This window comes from Camelus bactrianus, chromosome 7 (assembly GCF_048773025.1).
Source record: "Camelus bactrianus isolate YW-2024 breed Bactrian camel chromosome 7, ASM4877302v1, whole genome shotgun sequence".
Lineage (NCBI taxonomy): Eukaryota > Metazoa > Chordata > Mammalia > Artiodactyla > Camelidae > Camelus > Camelus bactrianus.
The window spans coordinates 83,084,758-83,107,079 of NC_133545.1; the positions used below are offsets into that span (position 1 = coordinate 83,084,758).

The following is a 22,322-nucleotide window of genomic DNA, read 5'->3' on the forward strand; positions in this document are numbered from 1 at the left end:
AATTTTTATTGGTATTGTGTTAAATGTAACTCAGGGAGAAGTGACATCTTTATGATGGAGACTCTTGCCGTCCAGGCACATGGCGCATCTCTCCGTTGCACTCAGGTGCTCTCATTTCAGTTTTGCAGCTTTCTTGCTAAGTTTCTTCCTAAGCAGTTTTTGTTTGGGTTTGGTTTTTGCCATTTTAAATAGTGTCTGCTCCCTGTTACTGCTAACTGGTTATTAGTTGCGTATGTGAAGAATGTTGTTTCCACAATTAATCTCATAGCTTCTGCTAACTACTCTGTACTGTTCCACAGATCGTGGTGGATTTTGCAGCTGCAAAGTCATCATCTACATAAAGAGCAATGCTCTACTCTTCCTGTCTGATTTTTAGGCCTCTTGCTTTTGTTTCTTTTTATCTAACTGTGGTGGATACAATACAATGTTAAGGATGCACTATATCAATTATTATCTTAGAAGAGCCTCTACTGGTTCGCAATTAAGATGATGACTTTGGAAATATGTATGTCTACACACATACACACACACACCCCTACCTACCTTATCCATTCGTTCTCATTTGAATGCACCTTTTGTCAGATGCCTTTCTGTACCTACAAAAATTATCACATAATTTTCCTCCTCAGCTCTATGAATGGGATGAACCATATTAGTGGCTCTCCTCACATGGAACCACCCTTGCATTCCTGAAATAAACCTCTAGTCACTGTTAACTGTCCGGTTCAGCTGGAGTAAAAATGGCCCCCCAACCTTAAAGGCTCAGGAGGGTTTATTTCTCGCTCATGCCACGTGTCCCGTGACCTTCACTGTGGGTCAGCTGTAGCTCTGCCACACAGCTTCATTCCAGAGCCCAGGTCCTTGGTGCGGCTGCCAGCTGGGACATCACTGATCTTGGGGAAGAAAGAAAACAGCACGTGGTGAACCAGGGGCCGGAACTCAGACTTCTAACTGAGAAGTCCTGCACGTCATTTCCACTCACAGTCCATTGGCCAAAACCAACCACATAGTCAACACTTGTCCACAGAGCAGGGCACTGCAAGGGAGAGGCACCAAGATAATTCATGAAAAATACAATGTGCCACTTACTACTATGTGTCATTGGATTCAGCTTGTTAATGTTTAGAATTTTGTGACGTTCATAAGAGATCAGTCTATAGTTTTGTACTTTATAAAAAGAATTTGGCAGTAAAATGGTAGCTAAATTTAAAACATAGGAATGATATGTGGTGGCAGAAAAATAGTTTCTGCCTTGAAGGCATATTACCTAATAAAAGGCATTTAATAAACCGCATGTGATCTGATACATACCTGTGTATTTTCATCTCCTGCTTTTGAAGCCTGGATTGTAAAGTGCCAGCTTCTCTGTACACATTCCTGAGCAACTGGCTGAAGTCGGCCAGACAAGCCTGGACCGCGGCCTGGTTAAGGAGGGGACCGGGGTCTTTGTGTGGGTGGAGCCTGGAGGGTTTCCGACCTGCCTCTCGCCTCCTCCTTGATCCTCACGGTCATCTGGCTTCCTGTGTGTACAGCATCCTTTGCCCAAGCGTCCCAGTGAGCAGTACAAACACGGCCTCACCTGTAAGACAGGCAATGATTGGTAAATACGGACTCATATTTTCCATATGGACAAATGACACCAAAGACTCAAGTAGCCTGTGGCCACTGTCCCTCAGAAAGCCCCGTGGAGCCGCTGCAGGTGGAGCAGCTCCCTGACCCTCCCACTCGCTGTACAGGGCTGGCTGCTCCGTCTTTGCTGAAGGTAACCTTCCCAAAAACGGCGCGTAATAAAACCTCGTCTCATCAGGTACTGTTAAATCCCTGGATTGGTGAATGGGGGATGTTGGAAGGGAGAGAGGGAGGAAAAGGCCAAATCTAAAATCTGTGACTTATTTGAAAGTCATCTAGGTCTTGTCAGTATAATTCAGCACAGCCTCTTAAACCTTTGTTAACAATAGAATCAGATACTTACTCCAGAATCTGATGGACACAAGCTGCATGCAAAAGGTTGGCGCTGGCTTTCACGGTGTGGCCACCTCTCCTGTCCGGGGCTGCCTTTTACTGTCTCCTCAACAAACCCATCCACTGGCCGAATGGGGTGTCTTCCTTCTGGAGCATGGCTCACATTTCTCCTGCTGAGGCCTTCTTTCCTGTTCCCTCTACTTGCAAGGTGGTCTCCATCATGTCTGAAATCCTAAGATTTCAAGGGCCATCAGGTCACTAGTCCACCATGAGGGACAGGGGACTCAACGGGCCTCTTGGATTCCTTCAAAGCAGTATCTTTCTCTGCTGCATCATTTGAGCACCACTGCTGGGCGCTCTGGTCCCTCTGCAGCCGCCCAGCATCGCAGCTGGGAAGCAGCTTGTAAGCAGAGACCAGCAGCTTCCGTAAAGGCACGTGGGAGTCCGACTGCCGTTTATTGGCTGTTGTTTTTGACCTGTTGGCTGTGATCTCCTTCAGTTGTCACAAACCCATAATTCCTACAATTCCAGTGCCGCCCTCTCGCCAGTCGCTGGTCTATATGACTCGCTCTAACGCCGCTCACGGTGAAAAGTCACCTTGGCCTCTGATGACCGTGTGTTTTCCAAGATGTCTTCAGGGTCATTACTGGGAGTCCATGGCTGAGCCACAGTGATTACTGGATACACAGGAAGTGGTGGGCTGCAAATACACATCATTGCTTCAAGAAGAGGAATGTAGATGTCCACTGCGATGACTGGGTTCCGGCCTGTTCACAGTCAACCATGAGGGCATTAGTAAGTACATACATGGAAGTATGCTTAACTGGAAGAAGCACCCGAGATGCTGACTTTTCAAATAGAAATCAAGGGCCTTCTCACTCCATAATATTATTTCCCATCAGTTGGGTTAGAAGAGCCTTTTAATCCAAATTCTCCACAAACAGAAACGGTCACTTACTTTTACTTCAGAACAGAGGGCCCACTCTGGCACCGGTTTTCTACAGTTTGGCCATAGCAAGAAAAAAAAAATCTAGCAAACAAAACACCAAAAGGAAATGAAAGCTGTAAAAAGAACAGTCAGATATGAAGCAATATATAAACTGATACGTACACAACAGAACGGTACATAGTCGTTACATAAAGCACAAAACTGTGTGTACAGTGTTCTACCACTCACTGTTTTAAAAGAGTGAATAGATCGTAATATTTAACAAACACAAGAGAAAAAGTGCTCTCAGGGAAAGATATTTTCACTTTATCATCTATTCAAAGAACATACTTTTTAAAGAAACAAACTACAGAACAGAAAGAATTTCCAATGATAAAAGGCCTTGTACTCGACCAGCACGTTTAAACTTAATCTTTTTTGAGAGGCTTCTCTCCAATGAATATTCAGAATACAGGAAGAGAGCTCATAAATGTCCTTTATTACAACCATATTAAGCCTAATAATATTAAGGGGGTTAAATTGGCGTTTTCCAAGCAAAGGTACCAGATTTCTGGACTCTGTAGGCTCTGGTGCTCAGAAGGAAGATCTTTTGGCTCTGAAATACTGTCCCCTTATAAGACTAATAAAACTTACAGGTAAGATTCTCTACTACGTGGTTAAGTTGTGTGGAGAGGAGACAAAGGAGGGCCTGTCAGCTTTAAATGGACATCCTGTGTTAGTCCCACGAGTGCTTTTGTATATATAAATATTTTAAGCTTTCAAATTATTTGGATTATGGCAGTTGTTTTGTAAATCTTCGGTGACTAAAACAGAAATAAAGTAACAGTGGAGAAGAAAAAAGGCCCAGGTATTCGAGACTGTCCACAAGCTACTTAACATGACGTCAGGGCAGAGCAATGAAACAGAAGTGGGTGCCTGTTCTGCCTTGGCTTTCTGATGTTAACAATTAAAAGCCTTCTCAGTACTAGAAAACCTTCTCACTGATGGGAGGGGTGTGAGGGGAGGAAAAGAAAGAGACGAGAAATAGCAAAAATCAGCGAACATGTTGTTATGAATAGGATTCCTTTAATTCTGTGCTTTGCTTTTGTACAGAGAACTTTCAAGTACATTCATTCTAATAAATTATAGTAAGTTTCTTTCTGATTAAATTAAAAACCACAGAAGCATTTGTTGTGGCCCAAGGAGAGTGACACAGAAACCAGCATCCCAGCAGAACGGCCACTCGCCCGGGGGCTGAATGCAGGGCACGTGGGGGTGGGGGGAGCGGCTGGGAGGGAGCTGGTCACCTTCACTCCCTTTTCACCGCATCATCACCGTTCTCCCCACCAGGCTTGAACACGGGAATCTGCTGACCATCCTTGAGCTCTAAGAAGACCTCTTGGAGGTTCCACCTGAGAGAAACCAAAAATACAGTCTCTAATCAAGGAAACACTGAGGCCAAAAAAAAAAAAAAAAGGGTCAAAAAAGAGAAAAGCAGTGGTTTGGAATAATGTCATCTTAAATTTTGAAACACTATTTTATGTTAGTGCTGTGAATAGAACATCAGCGCCTTTTATTCCAGGCGCTCACTATTTAACTGGCATCAAGAACAGGGCAAGTTTAACAGGGAAGGGCTGACATCGGGGAGGAGAAGGAGCAGCTTATTCGCTTTTCCTAATTCCCCTCGACCTTCAGTTCCCGCTGGAGGCCGGCCAGCTCCTCTGCTAATCCCCGGGCTCAGGGGTCAGCGAGTTAGGGGGAGGTGGGCGGGGCTGCCGCTCCTTTTGTCCTCAGGAATTAAAACACATCCTGGCTAAATAGCAAACATCTCTGAGAGAGAGGCTTCCCGTAGGGGAAGTGAGTGAACGTAGCTACTGGCAACCAGGCAAGGAAAGCCAATTAATGGGGTGGGGAGCTTACATAAAGAATGTGATGAATAATTCTGGAACAGGAACCCCTGCCTTATTCATCTTAAGAGGGAGGACAGAGACACAGCATCGAGTTACGGCAGACCTCGACCCCTGTGACTGTGAAGTCCTGCAAATTCAGTAGCATAAGGAGAGGCCAACTCAGTAGGCTGCATGGGATAAAATGTCTGGGCGGAGCTAGAAGCCAAGGCACTGGCTTGCTGTCCAGCCCGTGAAACTTCTCAAGCTTTGAAAAGCGTATTCTTACTACCTCAATCCTATAACTACAATTGAAAATGGGAATCAAGATTGTTTCCAGCGGAAGGTTCTCCTCCCGTTCCCCGATTCCCACCCCCTTTCCCATAATACCTCTTAAAGGGGGCATCCCTGGATGAGTTGACATAGAGATGGCCCTCTGCCCTGGGTCCGGAGACAGGAATCTTCAACTGGGGGTGTAAAATGAGAGATCTAAGTGGGTATGATGTCCTCTCAAGAGATGACCCTACAAAATCCAGTGATTAGCCACAGAATCTGGTTGTTTGCTAACTTGAGCACAGTGAAGAATTCACCTGATTTTCCTTCTGGCTCCCTCCAAATGCCCTGCCCCACCTTGGATGGCTTGGTGAGGTCAATGGCAGTCCTTCTACTTGGCAAGGAGACCATCTGGGCCAAACTCAATGCCCTGAGTATTTGCAATGAGTATTTTTAAAGCCATAGTTAAAAAAGAACTACTGATACGCACAACATCATGGTTAAAGGTCCAAAACACGTGGCGTGAAAAAGCCTTACCCAAGAGTACGTAATGCATGGTTCCACGTTTTAGAACAGGCCAAACCAGGTTGGAAAAAAACATCAGAAAAGTGATTGCTGGGGCTGGAGGATGGGAGGGGACCAGCTGGGAAGAGCATGCTGGAACTCGCAGGTGATGAGAACAGAAAACACGCAGGTGGGGGCTTGAGTCACAGATGGATGCATTTATTAAAATTCATCAAATTGGACACTTAGATTTGTACCTTTCACAGAGTGTGACTTTCACCACAAAAAAAAAAAAGAACCATAAAAAATACTAAATTCTAGTAAATGACATACTGCTTATGTATTTAAAGGTGAAGTGTATGGATGTGAAGAAGACAAGCTCATGGACAAAGACAGAGCTAAGTAAATAGGCACAGGATGAAGCAAACTGAGCCAAGTATTCGAGTCCAGGTGGCAGGGCAGGTATATTGGTTCCACAGCATAAATTCTTTGATCTCTTTCTGTGTGTCTGAAACTTTTCATAATAAAGTAGGAAAAAAAAAAAAAAGTCTACTGTTTAAAAGGGGGAACTGTTACCAGCAAATTGGTCCAGACTGTGACCTGGACCACAGAGCCCAGGCTTTACGGAAAGTGTGTGAAGGCCCGTGTGGGACGGACAACAAGGAGTTCTTGGTGGTTTGTCATCACCGGTCGCCGCAGCTGGGCTCACACCGTGTGGGGATGCAGCCCGGATGCTGCGCTGCCCTGAGCCTGGGGATGAGCCTGCGAGCCTCAGAGCGAGCTGGCAGGTGTTTGCTCAGGCCCCTACTTAGACAAATATCGAATGCAATGTTTTTGGCTTTTCAGTGAAAACTAAAGACTGACTGAGCCTTGTGAAGGGGCGAGATGTGGTAACCAGATCAGGGAACCCGCCCTCAGCAAAGGTGCCCACAGGGTCCCGAGCACCGAGGCCAGGCCCTGTACCCTGTGCTTCGAGACCCAGGGGACAGCAGGACCCAATCCCTGGCCTTTCTGATTTCTCATGCTTGGGAGGATCCAGCCAGGGGAAGCTGGAGCTGGGGAAACAAGGAGCCACACCCCACGGCATGAGGGACATGGTGACATGCACACATGGCACCAGGCAGGCACTCACGTCCACCCCTGACTCACTCAGGGCCACTGCTGTCTCACCAACCACCCATGTCAGACGTTATAGCATCACCTCTGACCCACACCTGGTATAAAACTGTCACCAAGTCCTATCACCTGGCCACCACAGCAGCCTTCGTGTCCATCTCTCTTTCTCTGGGCCACAGCTCTGGTTCACACTCTCACCACGGCACCCCTGTGTGCCCACACTGCTCTCCCAAAGGTGGCTCCCCGCATCCAGTCCCTGGTCACTGCCAGTCTGCATGACTCCACCTTCTTTTAGAACCAGATCAGAGGGAGCTCAAGATGGCCAAATAGGAGGACGTAGAGCTCACCTCCCCACCATAAACACATGAAAAATACATGTACACGTGGAACAATTCTCATGGAAAATTGACTGGAATCTGGCAGAAGAACTCCTATACAACCAGAGCTGCAGGCAAGCTCTCCATGTAACCAGGTAGGACAGAACAAAGGCATAGTGTCAGGACCTGTGCCCCTGGGAGGGACCTGAAAGGAAGGGAAGGTCCAGATGGGTGGACCCTCACTCACCCTGTAGGGTGAGCAGGTCAAGCCACACACTGGGCATCCTGTCCTGGGGTCCTACGCAGAGGGCACAGCCCCCTTGGCTGCTGGGAAAGACAGACGGGCTGGAGAAGCCTAGACTCTACTCGCGAGGGTGCGCGCCTGCTGGCTTGTGGACAAGGAGGCTGGAGAGACCCCTGCACTGGTGGCTGCCACTTCACCACGCTTCCCAGCACATATGAGACAAACAACCCCGCCCTGCTCACTCCACACCACAGCCTGGTGTGAGATCTGGGCTAACCTGGCCTCGGGAAAAGGGTCTGCACTCAGAGACAGCCCGGAGGGCCTGGGGTGTGGTCTGGGTGGGGCGGCAGTGGCCACTGCCAGGGCACCTGGGAGCACACAGCAATGCATCTCCCAGCCACAGTGCCCTGACTCCGCCCAGGCCACCTCGCAGCTCAGCCCCAGGCCTAGGGCAGACAGGTCTTCCAAAGAGGCAGCCCAGATCTCTGGCGGCAGCACAGACACCTCAGTTCCTGCAGCCACAACACCCTGACCCCCAGCCCCAGCCTGCTCCACACCACAGCCTTGCCCTAGATCTGGGATGGACACAATACGGAAAGGGACACACCCTTGGGCTCCTTCTGAGCAGAGTCCTGAAAGCCTGCCTAGGTGGCGACCTCCCAGGGCTCACCGGCTTCTGCAGTCATCTCCTTCAGGACAGGGCACGCACTCAAGGGCAACAGAGTCTCACCGAACCCGACCCTCCGGGCTTCTACTCCAGCAACTGGGGAGCAGAGCCTGCCCCTGACAGGGCGGTGACACTGAGCAGAGAGGAAGCCCGGCCTCACAATCCGCACAGGCTCTAGATTTGGCAGCACCAGCCACACTCCCTGTCAACCAAGTGACAGCCAGCACGCCGAGGAAAGATGCGGCTGGTGTCTATTCCAAAACCAGCCCTCACACCAAAGACACCAGATACACACAGGATAAACAGGGATGCTCCCACATAAAAGCAGCCCCTTCGAGACCCAGTAGATAACTGTTTCTTCTAAATTCCTAGAGGCAGAGAAAGTTAAGTAAAAGGAAAAGCCAGAGGAACTGTTCCCAATTAACAGAGCAAGAGAAATCCCCCGAAAGAACAAATAATGAAACAGCGCTCACCAGTCTACCAGATCCTGAGTTCAAAAAGGTGGTAGTAAAAAGGCTAATGGAATTAAGAAAGATTATTGATAGAAACGCACAGATCACTGTAAAAAGGAGCCAGAACTTATAAAGATTAACCCCCAAAATTGATAATTCAATTGCCAAGATCAAAAGTGACCTAGAAGCAATGACTACCTGACTAATGCAGAAGAACAAATAAGTGATTTGAAAGACAGAAAAGTGGAAATCACCCAGTCAGAACAGCAGGCAGAATGTCAAATAAAAAATAAAAGCAACATACGAGTACTATGGGATAATATAAAATGTGCTAACCTATGCATAATAGGGGTTCCAGAAGGAAGGGGTGATCAAAAATGTATTTCAAGGAATCATGGCTGAAAATGTCCCAAACCTCAAGAGGGAAACAGATATCCAGGTACAGGAAGCACAGAGGGTCCCAAATAAGATAATTAGGATGAACCCAAATAGACTCACATATAATTAAAATGGCCTAAGTTAAAGAGAGGATTCTAAAGGCACCAAGAGAAAAATAGTCATTTACAAGGGAACCCCCAAATCAGCTGACTTCTCTGCAGAAAATTTGCAGGCCAGAAGGGAGTGGCATGATATATTCAAAGTCCTGAAAGGGAAAAACCTGCAACCTAGTACACTCTACTCAGCAAGATTATCATTGAGAATAGAAGAAGAGACAAAGAATTTCTTGGACTAGGAAAAACTAAAAGAATTCAACAATACTAAAACTACCCTAAAAGAAATATTGAAAGGTCTTCTCTAGATAGAAAAGAAGCAAGAATCTAAAAGAAAGGAAAAATCACAATAGGAAAAGCAAATTTTTAGCAAGGATTGAATATCACTTAAATAAGCCAATACGTCAATTAAAAAACAATAGAAACAATTGTAAAAGTGACTATAATTACAATAAACAGTAAAATAGGACATCAAAATCACAAAACGCATTGGGAGGGAGTATAAAAATGTAGGTCTTTTAGAATATGTTTGAACTTGAATGACTATCAGTTTAAAGCAAGTAGAATATAGTTAAGGGTAAACATACTTGAACTCCATGGTAACCACAAATCACAACAGGTTCACAAAAACCAAAGAGAAAAGCAGCATACTACAAAAGAAAATCATCAAAGCACAAAAGGAAAGGAATAAAAAACAAAGAAAGTAGGAGTAGTAATACTCAATCAGACAAAACAAGACTTTAAAACAGAGGTCATAAAGATAAAGAAGAGCAGTATACAGTGATAAAAGGATCAACATAACAAGGGGATATTACACTCATTAACACATACACATCCAATATAGAAGCACCTAAATACATAAAGCAAATACTAGCAGACATAAAGGCAGAAACTGACAAATACAATAATAGTTGGGAGACTTTAACACCTCCACCTGTATCAATGGACAGATAGTCCGGAGAGAAAATCAATATGGCAGCAGAGGTCCTAAATGACACAACAGGCCAGTTTGGCTTACCTGATACCTACAGGACACTACACCCCCAAAAAACCCAAAATACACATTTTTTTCAAGCACACAAGGAACAATCTCTAGGATTAACCACATACTAGTCCATAAAACAAGCCTCAACAAATTTAAGAGGATAGGAAATACTTCAAGCTTTGTTTCTGATCACAATGGTATACAACAAGAAATCAACCAGAGAAAGAAAAGTGGGAAAAGAACAAAGATGTGGCCTCTGAATAACATGCTACTAAAATAATAATAATAATAATGGGTCAATGATGAAATGAAAGAAAAAATCAGAAAATAACTCAAAACAAAAGAAAAATGAAGAAACTATTTTACAAAACCTGTGAGATGCAGCAAAAGCAGTTCTAAGAGGGAAGTTCACAGCAATACAGGCCTTCCTCAAGAAATAAGAAAAACCTCAAGTTAACAACCTAACTACCACCTGAAGAATTAGAAAAACAGGAGCAAACAAAACCCAAGTCAGCAGAAGGAAGGAAATACTAAAGATCAAAGAGGGAATAAATAATATAGACATTAAAGAAAAAACAATAGGAAAGATCAATATAACCAAGAACTGGTTTTTTGAAAAGATAAACAAAATTGACAGACCTCTAGCCAGATCCACCAAGAAGAAAAGAGAGAGGACCCAAATAAACAAAATAAAAACTGAAAGAGAAGAGGTAACAACCAATATCATAGAGATGTAAAAGCATAAGCGAGTACTATGAACAGTTATATGCCAACAAATTGGACAACCGAGAAGAAATGGACAAGTTTCTAGAAATATACAGTCTGCTCAGACTGAGTCAAGAACCAGATCATTGGAACAGGCCAATCACTAGAAGTGAAACAGAATCTGTAATTTAAAAATTCCCTGCAAACAAAACTTCAGGAGCAGATGGCTTCACTGTGGAATTCTACTAAACATACAATGAACTTATACTTATCCTCAAAGTATTCCAAAAATTGAAGAGGAGGGAACACTCTCAAATTCATTGTATGAGGCCACCATGACCCCGATACCAAAAGCAGATAAAGATACCTTTTCCAAGGTCACAAAGATGGTTCAACATATGTAAATCAATCAGTGTGATACACCACACTAACAAAAACCACATTATCATCTCAATAAACACAGAGAAAGCATCTGACAAAATTCAACATCTATTCATGATAGAAAACTCTCACCAAAGTGGATATAGAGGGAACACATCTCAAAATAATAAAGGCCATTTTACAACAAACCCACAGCCAACATAATACTCAACAGCAAAAAGCTGAAGGCCATTCCATTAAATTCAGAAACGAGATAAGGATGCCCACTCTCACCTCTTTTATTCAACATAGTATTAGAAGTCTTAACCACAGCAATTAGACCAACAAAATAAGAAGAAAAAAAGAAATAAAGTATATAAATTGGCAGGGAAAAGGTAAAACTCACTATTTGCACCCAACAGGATACTCTATGCAGAGAACCCTATTCTTCACACAAAAATTAGAATTAATAAATGTTACAAGGTTAATATACACAAATCTATTGCATTTCTTTACACTAATAATGATATATCAGAAAGAGAAAGTAAAAAAAAAAATCCCTTTTAAAATCACTTTAAAAAATTATAAAATACCTATGAATAAACTTAACCAAGGAGGTTAAACACCTATATGCCGAAAACTATAAAACACTGATAAAGGAAACTGAAGACGATTTAAAGAAATGGAAAGATATCCTGCACTTTTGGATTGGAAAAATTAATATTGTTAAAATGGCCATACTACCCAAATCAATCGACAGATTTAATCCAATCCCTATCAAAATGACATGACATTTTTCACAGAACTAGAACAAATAATCCTAAAATTGATATGGAATCACAAAAGACCCAGAACTGCCAAAGCAATCCTGAGAAAAAAGCTGGAGGAATAACTCATTCAGACTTCAGTCTATACTACAAAGCTACAGTAATCAAAACAGTGTGGTATTGTCACAAAAAGACAAATCAACAGAACAGAACAGAGAAATAAAACCACATGCCTACGGTCAATTAATCTACAACAAAGGAGGCAAGAATGTACAATGGAGAAAAGACAGTCTCTTCAGCAAGTGGTGCTGGGAAAGCTGAACAACTACATGTAAATCAATGAAACTAGAACCTTCCCTCACACTTTATACAAAAATAAAATCAAAATGGTTTAAAGACCTAAATATAAGACATGATACCATAAAACACCTACAAGAGAACATAGGTGAAACATTCTTTGACATAAATCATAGCAATATTTTCTTAGATCTGTCTCCCAATGCAAAAGAAATAAAAGCAAAAATAAACAAATGGTATGTAATCAAACTTACTAACTTTTGCACAGCAAAGGAAACCATAAACAAAGTGAAAAGACAACCTATAGAATGGGAGAAAGTATTTCCAAATGATACAACCAACAAGGGGTTAATATGCAAAATATACAAACAGTTCATACAACTCAATAGTGAAAAAACAAACAACCCAATCAAAAAATGGGCAGAAGACCTAAACAGACATTCTTCCAAAGGAGACATATAGATGGACAACAGACACACGAAGAGATGCTCAATATCACTAATTATTAGAGAAATACAAATCAAAACCAAAATGAGGTATCAACTCACACCAGTCAGAACGGCCATCATCAAAAAGGCTACAAATAATAAATGCTGGAGAAGGTACAGAGAAAAGGGAACATGCCCACACTATTGGTGGGAATGTAAGTTGGTGCAGCCACTATAGAAAACAATATGGAGGTTCTTCAAAAAGCTAAAAATAGAGCTGCCAGGTGATCCAGCAATGCCACTCCTGGGTAGGTATCTGGAAAACAATGAAAATTCTGATTCAAAAGGATATATGCACCCCAATGTTCATCGCAGCACTATTTACAATAGCCAAGACATGGAAGCAACCCAAGTGCCCAACAACAGACAATCAGCTGAAGAAGATGTGCTGTAGATAGACAGATAGATAGACAGAGAGAGAGAGAGAGAGAGAGAGAGAGAGTAGAATACTACTCAGCCATTAAAAAGAATGGAATAATGCCATTTGCAGCATGGATGGCCCTAAAGAATATTATGCTTAGTGAAATAAGTCAGACAGAGAAAGACAGATAAGCAACAAGGATTTACTGTATAACACAGAGAATTATACTCAATATCTTGTAGTAACCTATAATGGAATATAACCTGCAAAAAAACCCAAACAACTCAATCACTCTGCTGTACATCAAAACTAACAATTTTACAATATTTTAAATCAAATATACTTTGATAAAATTTTTTTAAAAACATCAAATATTTTTATCAGAATATTTGAGCACGAATTGCTTTCATAGTTAGGGGGAAAAGTCTCAAAAAAACTATTTCCATTAAAATAATAATAAAAACAACAATAATAAAAATAAACTAGGTCAGATCACCTCACTCTTGTCCTCAAAACACCTGGGGGCTCCTGCTGGTCACAGAATCGAGTGCACACGCCTCACGTGATGATGTCATAGCCCTCTGTCCCTGCCCCTCCTCCCTAACCACACCCTCCCTTGGCAGCTGGACCTCCGCTGAGCTCACGCTGGCAGGGAACATAGGGCTGGGCCTTTGTGTATACGCTGCTTCTCAGCCTGGCTTCCCTGGCTTCAAAACAACCTCCTGGTTCGCTAACCACTCCCTCCTGGGCCTCTGCCACAGCATTTGCTTCATCATGTCTTATTCTGGGATTCTAAACTATAAACTCCCTGAAAGCCCGCTGTGTCTCTCTATTCCTTCCCCACACAACTCAGATTCATTCCTCTAACTCAGCATGTACTCAACACATATCTGTTAAACAGAAGAACAAGTGTATTTTATATTCAGTTGAGTTACATCAGTTGAACTACAAAAGATGAGAAGATAAAGCTGAAAAAAATGGACTGGCATTCCATGGAAGCAATGTAAATAAATAAGCTTTAGTTGAAAAGTCGTTTATATCTGAATGAGCACTGACTGGCTGTAGATGTATTTCAAGTTCAAAGCTGAAGTGGTGGCAAACCACCACTGGTCACTTCTCTACAAGCTTCAGTTTAAGATGGCGACCTGAGCCCAAACGCAGCTTTCCCTGCCACATCAATTCCCCAGAAAGGAAGAAAACCATACAAAAAGAAATTAATCCATAATGCTTTTTTGAAAGCTGCTAAGTAATACCCAGTGGCAATTTTATATAGTGGATTTTCCCATACCAAACCTTCCTCCAGTTTCCTCCAAGACTCCTTCCAAATGTTGGCAGCCCCACCCACCCACCGCCAACTGCAGCAGGCAATTCACCTGATCCGCAGGGGGGCCGCGTTACCTTGGCATCGGCGATGTCCACGAAATTGTCCTTGTCGGTGAGTCGGAGGTGGTGCACCTGGAGAGGAGTGCCCAGCGCTTCCAGTGCCTCAGGGTGGCTGCGCAGCTGCTCCAATGCGAGCTGGTAATAGGAAGCCCTGGAAAAAGTTTCTAAGTGGGAAACAGAGTGGTTACAGTTTTTGTTTTCTCTTTATTGACTTGGTCAGGTAGACTCTGTAGAAAATTAAATGATGCAATTCATGTATCGCATGGAAACAAAAATAAATGTGAAATTTATGGGTAGAAATGTCATTAGGGACCATCTACTCTGAACTGTCCATCTTAGAGACTCCAAAACCAAAGTAAAGAAATTCAGGATCAGTGGGGATGTGCGGGTGACCTTCGGCAAGGTATCTGACCTTTCTGTGCCTCAGTTTCTTCATCTCTTATTTCCCTACTTCACTCATGACCTTGTTTGTTTCATCAGAGGGGTTTAGCCAGATCTTCTCTAACTTTCCTTTTGGTTCTAAAGTCCTATGACTCCATGACTTGCTCAAAGTGACCTGGCTGGGCTGGGGCCAGAATCTAGGCCTCGGCTTCTGAATGTTGCTCCCTCCACTAAGAGGAAGGTCCTGATAAAGCAGCATAAAATAGAAACACAGCGTCAACTACAATAAAACCTTCGGGCCAGGAAATAGGACAGGAAAATGCTAATTCATCAGGTTTGTAGATTTATGCCAACATTTCATACAGAGAAAGCTTATAAGCTGCTCTCAGCCTCAGGTACCCTTCTTGGCCAAAGGCTCTTAGGAACTCCAAGAAGCACCTCCCTGAAAGCATACGGACAAGCTGCTCCAGAGAGAGCAAAGGTAAGCATCCCAAGTAGGGTTCTTGACTTGGCAACAGAACGGCCTCCTTCTGCAGGCCAGATCGCGGGAATGGAAGGGAGGAGGCTTGAGCCTGGATAGGCCAAGGAGAACGCCCCTTCTGTGCGGCTCCCCAGGAGCGCAGCTGCAGGGGATGCTGCAAGCATGAACGGAGTGCAGACAGGAGGAGGAGCAGAGCTGGGTCCAGGCAGTTCACCTTCACTGAGCCATTTCTGTGGCTAGACTCTGTGTATCTCAGTTCTCAGTATCCCACAGGTTGTGAGATATCTTTTTCACGAGAACCCACGCATAGACACTAATATTACCTCTCATCATACAGATAAAATAACTGAGACCCAGGAAGGTGACAGACTCTCCCTCAAGGCCACACAGCCAGTCAAGAGCTGGAGCTGGGATTCAACCCAGGCAGAGGGCTGCAAAGCCCGCTGGACAGTCACTACCAGCTGACTCCAGCCTCCGAAGGGGGAAGGGCTGTCTGGCCCCTGACCCGAAAATGTACTCATTCCTGCCCAATCCTGCTTCCGTCCCTTTGGCAGAGGGGAGAGCAGGGTGAGCTATTTCAGTATGATTATCCCTGGGAATACTCATCTCCGGCCACCTCCGGACTCAGGGACCTCTGGGCCGGCTGTGAAGGAAGGTGGGGAGGAATGAGTGCAAGGGCCATGGCTCTGTCTGCCTGGCAGGAAGTGAGAACGCTGTGGAGTCAGGGTGGGGAGCCAAGCTGGGCGGGCAGAAAAGAGCTTCAAAGAAAGTCAGTCTAGAAAAAAAACTGCGGCTGCTTCGCAACCAGTAGCATTGAAATGCCCTTAAATGTCTCGGCTGCTCCCAATAATTGTGGCCTGTCTTTACAAATTCAAATCTGGGTGCAATGGGGCTGGAGGCCGCATCTGTCAGGATTCTGCCAGCCTGGACCCTGCTTTTATTTTTCTGCTCTGGCCAGAGTCCCCTGCTCGAGGTCCCCTCCTCCACCCAGTCAACCGTAGAGAATGGCAGGGCACACAGGCCGAGGACACTTGAGACAGAGCCAGCTTCCAACACCTGTGAACCATCTGGTACCCACCCCTCCCTCTGTTCTTTATATAATCTCAGAAATCCTGACGGATCTGCGTGCACTGGAGTGAAGGGCCACCCTGCTTTTTGCCAGGCTACTGGCGCACACAGGTCCTGTTCCTTTCACATGTTCTGCGGCTCCTGGGAAAACTGGGATCATGGGATAAGAAGGAAGCTATAGCCAATGGAATGGTGTGCTGCCTTCTAAAAATAGCCCTCTCTCCTTCTTTCTCTAATCTGCTGAAAGCATCTGAAGCATTTCCTTTGGTGGCGGATGGGGCAAGAGAACCGGGAGGAAGCCCTGCCTCGGGAGCTTCACCGGACACTCACTCTGTATCAGGTAGTACAGGAGGGCGCAGGTCCCAGTACCCGCCACACCGGTGAAAAGGACCAGCTTCCCCAGAGGCACTGGCATCCTGCTTCCTGGAGACTTAAAAACAAAAGATGTGCATTTATGGTTACATTCAGGGTCATGCTGAGGGCCTCTGCCTGGATCGGGCCGCACAGGGAAAGGCAGGCTCGGAGGGAAGCCAGCGAGGAGGCGAGGCCGCCTTCCCTCATGCGCTTCCTTTCAGAACGCCAGGGCCGGTTCTGGAGCCCAAGCAAAGGGCCCTCCCGAGGGTGGCCCGCATCCAGGACCCAGGCCGTGGGGGCGATGGCTGAGCACAGAGCGAGCATTCAGCCCTGCCGCCCTGACGGACAGAACCCAGCCCGCGTGCCAAGTCCCACACAGCCAGAAGCACAACCACTTTGTCTCGTCCCGGCTGGTAAACAGGAAGCTTATCCTTTTGTGGCAGTAGCTGGTCTTGTAAAGCCGACGAGGGGGCCGGAGCGGGCACTGGCTGTTTTCTTTCATATTTTGAAAAATGCCCCACCCCCTGGATGAGGAAACTGTGATCATGACTTTCAGGCTGAATGAAGAGATGGAGGGGGGCTGGCTCAGCAAATTCAGTCCACCAGACCCACCCTGGCCTTGACTCCTGCCCCCTGCAGGAAGGGAGGGGCTAGAAGCAGCAGGTGGGCCTCGCTGGCACCAGGGATCCTCCTTCCTGGGGGCCTCTTAACCACTCCTCTCCCCGGGCCTGGGCCTTTCTGGGAAGTGTTAGAGACCCAGCCATAAAACAGAGGAGGACACCGGCCTGGATCAGGGGTCACAACTGAAATGCCCTCACGGCCAGACAAGTCACATAAATGAGCACAGACACTGCACAGAGAGACAGATACGGCTCAGGAGGGGCGGCTAACTGCACCACGTGGGCCAAGTCTGGATGGATCTTCCGATTTTTCAAGTCTTTTATGTGAAATTGCCTAAGTTCTAAACGTGGACAACCAATTTTTTTTAACAAAATGCATTTGTGAGCCAGACTGTGGGCTTCCAGTTGGCTCTGACCACCCAGAGGCATCAGGGCATCCTCAACCCAGGTGAGATTTAGTAAATTCCTCTGCCCTCTTTGCTGACATTTCTCCAAAAACAGAGACAGAGAGAGCGCGATCTTGGGCAGAGATGGAAATTCCAGGTTTAGACAAAGGAAAAGATAACCATAAATGTTTATGTCCCCGTCTGAATACTGAACCTTGGATTGTATGTGCTTCAAAGGAAATAAAGCCCGTGACATGATCTCAAGGGCTTGGAGGCACCGCAGTACAGAACTGGGGATAACGCTGGTCCCTCCACTGGCTGATCTGAGTCCAGGTAAACACATCCTCACTGTCCGCTCCTCCGCCTTCTAGAACACGGAGCGCGGTAGCAACTGCCTGCCTGTCGTTTCTGAATCCTGAAGGTCAGAAGGCCTGTTGGGTGAACTTCCTCATGTGGACACTCCTTTGGGGAACTGATCACTAAACACACCCTCGAATGGGGCTAAAGCTGACCAGTTCTGCACTGAGGTATCATTGAATCCAAGGTTTTGATAAACGTACCGAATTAGAGGGTGAAGTTTTCAGATCATCCCTGTATTATTCACTTATACACTGCTTTGTTCAGCTAAGAAAAGGCTGCTGAAACCCCAAATCAATGTCCTGCAACTGCTGCGGGCGTTTCGGCTGTGCCCCAGACTAGGGAGGAATATTTCTCAAAGCTGAAGGCGAAGTCAATTACAGTAACAGGATCTGGGAAGAGCCATTTAGTCGCATAATGAAAATGGTCAGAGCATCTCTAAAGAATGCATTAGTCAGATCTTGCTTAACTTGAAGGAGAGAGCAGCAGGGTGGGGCTGCGAGCGGGACTTATGCACAGCTTCCCACGTGGCTGGAGTTTCTTAAGTGAGCATGAGACACCAGGGGGAGGAAATGCCCAGAAGAGCCACCCCAGCTCTCAGGCGGCATTACAGCCACAAGTGAACACTGAAGACCAGGAGAAACCCACAACTACCCGGGGAATGATGCTCATCTACCGTCTAACTTGAGGATGCCCCAGAGGCTTCTGAGGGGGAACGCAGCCCTGCAACAGTCATCACCTTCTGCCACTTTATAGCCCAGACTCCTTGCAAATCATCAAAGGGAAGTTGCCCAGCAATCAGAAAAACATTTCACATTAAAATCGCTTTTTCAAACCCAGTTCTCTCTGGTTTCTGGTTTCACACAGCCGTGATTGATTACCAGTCCCAGCTTTACAAGATGAACAAGAAGTTTAAATTCTAAAACAAGCCTCATCTGTAAAAGGCCGTGGTTTTTCCCCTCTTTCTCTTCTGCCATATTGAGAAGAAAAAAAACAAAGCCGGCTGGTTCCCCGTCTGTGCACTGTGCACGTTTGGTTGCAGCAACCAGAAAACTGGTACTGGTGTGGGCGGGAGAGCGTGTGTGACCGCAGCGCACACTCTCGCGGGGCCTGTCCGCAGCCACCAGCACAAGATGCTATCCATGCAGGCTGTACACAGTGGGTTAAAACATCTTTTCAGGGTGAGGAAGAAATAACAGTATGTTAAATGTACTTGTAGCCTGTAACGACAATACTGACAACAGCTAACACTTGTATCTCTTACTACCATGTGCCTGGTGCTATTCTAAGCACTGCACATATAATAATTCATTGAATTCTCACAATAACCCCATGAAGTAGGAACGGCTATCATCCCATTTTACAGATGAGTAAACTGAGGCACAGACCGGTTAAGTAATGTGCCCAGAGTCACACAAATAAGTGTGTAAGTGGTAGACCTGGGGGAGTCAGACCCAGGCAGTCCAGCTCCAGGGGCTGTGCCCTCCTCACCTACCACGATACACTGTAAGATATCTGAGTTTCAGGAATACTGGGATGTGCAGAAAAAAAAAAAATCTCTGAATTACAATATATTCATAATGTTCAGTGCTAAAGGTCTTGTCAGGTACGCCTTCCCTGCTGTTTTTCCAGACAAGAGTGTGGTGTGTATTTGCACCATTGTTCTTCCTTTAGCTGAGCAAACAAAACAGTTGTGGCCGACCTGCCCTGGTGAGACAGACGGTGCTGAGGGAGTACATACAGACAACTCATGGTGATTACAACAGACAGGGCTCTGGAGCACCACTGTGCAGTGAGGACACACACCCCCGCCACCTGCCCCCAGCAGGGCACCAATCACAGGCTGAGCAGCCTAGACCCATCCATTTATTAAGACAGCTTTCCAACAGTTGGAAGTTCTATGAAGTGCCCCGGTCTAATTCAAACAAAGGCACCTATGGGCAGGCAGCCCAGACAGCGCGACCCAACGTGTGCACCAGGAGAGGAAGCAGCACCCAGGAAGTGGTCTGCCCTGCGTGGAGGGGATCAGCAGAGGTTTCACAGAGGAAACCAGCTCCGAGCAGAGAAAGATGAAGGGGCGGGAAGAGGGCTTCGGACCTGCAGAAATGACAAGCAAAGGCAGAGCAGAGCAGAGAAGCAAGAGCTGCGGGACTAGGGGAGTGGAAGGGTGGCCACAGCAAATGGGTCTAGAAATGGAGGTGGTTACTGCTCAGCAAGGCCGTGCGCCCAGAGCTGCCGGGTCTGCTCTGCCAGTGAGGGGCTGCGGACAGGGAGGACAGGTGATGCAGGAGGCCAGCCAAGGGACTTCTGCGACAGCCAGCACAGCCAAGAGCTCAGGCCGGCGTAGTGAGAGTGGATCAAATGGACAGTTTCTGAAAATATTTAGACTAGTTCTTATTTGCTAATTTTTACACCAGCTTCTTCCAAAAAGAAATGATGGGGCTAACAAGGACACATATGTTAGAAGAGGAGAAAATAAATGGATAAGGAAATGAAGACAAATGGAAAATAATTTTAAGAAGAGAAATAGGGCTGGGGTAAAGTCAGAGCCCCAAATTACACACACACTCCCATGCACTAGACATTTCCTCACAGTGGCCACAGGTTGGACACTGGGCTTCCTATCTGCTCAGCAAGATACAAGGTCCAGAGCATCCATGGAGGAATACACCTGCTAATGACATGCCAAGCCTGAGGAAGAGCTCTCTCACACGTGCTCAGACAGGAAATCTCTGAAGTGGCTGGCGTTGCAAACAACACCTCTAGAATTTTTTTTTAAGTTCATAGTTTTCAAATGACTATTTTTTACAACAGCTCATAATGAAAACCACAACCACAGTCTGAGAAAAAACATAAAAGGATTTTACAAGGGACCCAAATAGGACTCAGGAGGGAGGTCTGCTGGGCTGCCTTGACTCCGTGGTGAGCTAAGGCAGTCATGATCGGCCTGGTCTCCGGGGAGCTGCTCCACGTGTCAAAACGGGGTGAAGGGACTGAGGTGGGGGGCAGGAAAGGGGGCTCAGCCCCCACCCCTTTTTAATTTTCAGTTTACGTGCCCCATCAGCTGTCTTTGGAAGAGTAACTCAGCAGCCCTTGCAACCTCACAAAAAATTTCAGAAAGGCACTGAAGAACTAGAGAGAGATGTTACACTACCTCCAGGAATGCAGTATTTTACAACTAAGCCTTGGATAAAAATTGAAATTTTTTAAACTTGACGTGCAAATCTGCAAGAAACTCCAATTCAATTAGTCTACCTCGCAGACAGTTAAGAAAAGTGGGGTTCTTTTTTGTTGTTTGAGGGATTTTTTTGTTTTTTTATGTTTTTTTTTTTAGGAGTTTTTTTCTGGCTTTTTTTTTTTTTTTTTTTTTTTGCTTTGCAGTCAACCAAGAGGAAAGAGTTGCAACCCATTTTGAAAATGAAGGGGTTGGTTAGCCACAGAAATGCGGAACAAAGTGCAGGCAAGGTCCCTCCAGAAAGCAGCTCTAGTGGCTCTGCTCTGACACCAAAGGCTGGCTTTGGCCCCCAGAGGCCAATGGCTTACAAACCTTTTTCAAAGTACTGAACCCCTTTCTACAGCCAAAGGGCAATCTTTTTAACAGACAGCTGCAGGAGCTGGCACAGCACTGGAGGCCCCGCCTTCCCGCCGCCCCTCAAGCCCCCGAGCAGATGAAGGAGGTCTGTGGAAGTCCCACGAGGTGGGTGAGCAGGAGCACCCAGAGGGCTCGAGCCACAGGCAGGAGCCAACCAGGGAAGGCTGAAACAGCCCAGGGCGCAGTCCCCACCTCTGGTGCGGGTTGGCGTTATTTGAGGAGCAGCCCGTGGACAGAGCTATCACGTGTACCTGTCTGACCCCAGAGGCCACGGTCTTTCCACTGAGTGACAAAACACACGTTACAGACCACGGACTTCACAACCATCAGCTTCTCATAAAGGTGGAACGTGCTGACCAAGGGCCACTCCAAAAGCTGACATGCCCCAGAGTTATAACTTCAGGGGTCAAGACAAAACAAAGAGATATACCATCTGCTTAGAAACTACTGGGAGGAGAAACAACCCTATTTGCTGAGTGACACTGCTCACAGCTACTACCACCCTGAGGACTACACAGCCTTCTAGCCTCAGTCAAATCAAACCATGAGGGGGAGGGAGGGCAGAGGATGGGATGGAATCGTGCTTAAGAAAACAGACACTAAAAAACTGAGGCAGGAAGAGTTAAAATTAGAATGAAAGGGTAAGAAACAAATCAAACCAAAAACCCCAAAACAGAGGAAAACAAAGAATTTAAGCAAAGAAATATGAATAGCAAAAGAAGAAAGACAACAGGGCTAAATTTCAGAAGAATGAAATGGATTCTATTGGAGCAAAAGGAAACAGAAAGGCTAACAACATAAAACAAAACTGTAACAATGCAAGTAAAAACGATAAAAGTTCTTTTTTAATTAAAAGACCATAAATGTTCACGCCAAAAAAATAAACATGTGAAATGA

General features: G+C 45.6%; 1 protein-coding gene across 3 annotated transcripts in view; it reads right to left on the reverse strand.

Moving 5' to 3' along the window:
* Nucleotides 1-3,956: 3,956 nt before the first annotated feature.
* COA1 (cytochrome c oxidase assembly factor 1) overlaps nt 3,957-22,322 on the reverse strand; it is a 90,425-nt gene continuing 72,059 nt past the window's right edge. For all 3 annotated transcript variants that reach the window (XM_074367704.1, XM_074367705.1, XM_074367707.1), the window contains 4 exons: nt 16,447-16,546; nt 14,202-14,350; nt 5,167-5,243; nt 3,957-4,302 (listed from right to left, as the gene is read on the reverse strand). In XM_074367704.1, coding sequence (XP_074223805.1) covers nt 4,200-4,302; nt 5,167-5,243; nt 14,202-14,350; nt 16,447-16,531 — 414 coding nt within the window. In that variant the 5' untranslated portion in view covers nt 16,532-16,546 and the 3' untranslated portion in view covers nt 3,957-4,199. The remainder of the gene's footprint in view (nt 4,303-5,166; nt 5,244-14,201; nt 14,351-16,446; nt 16,547-22,322) is intronic.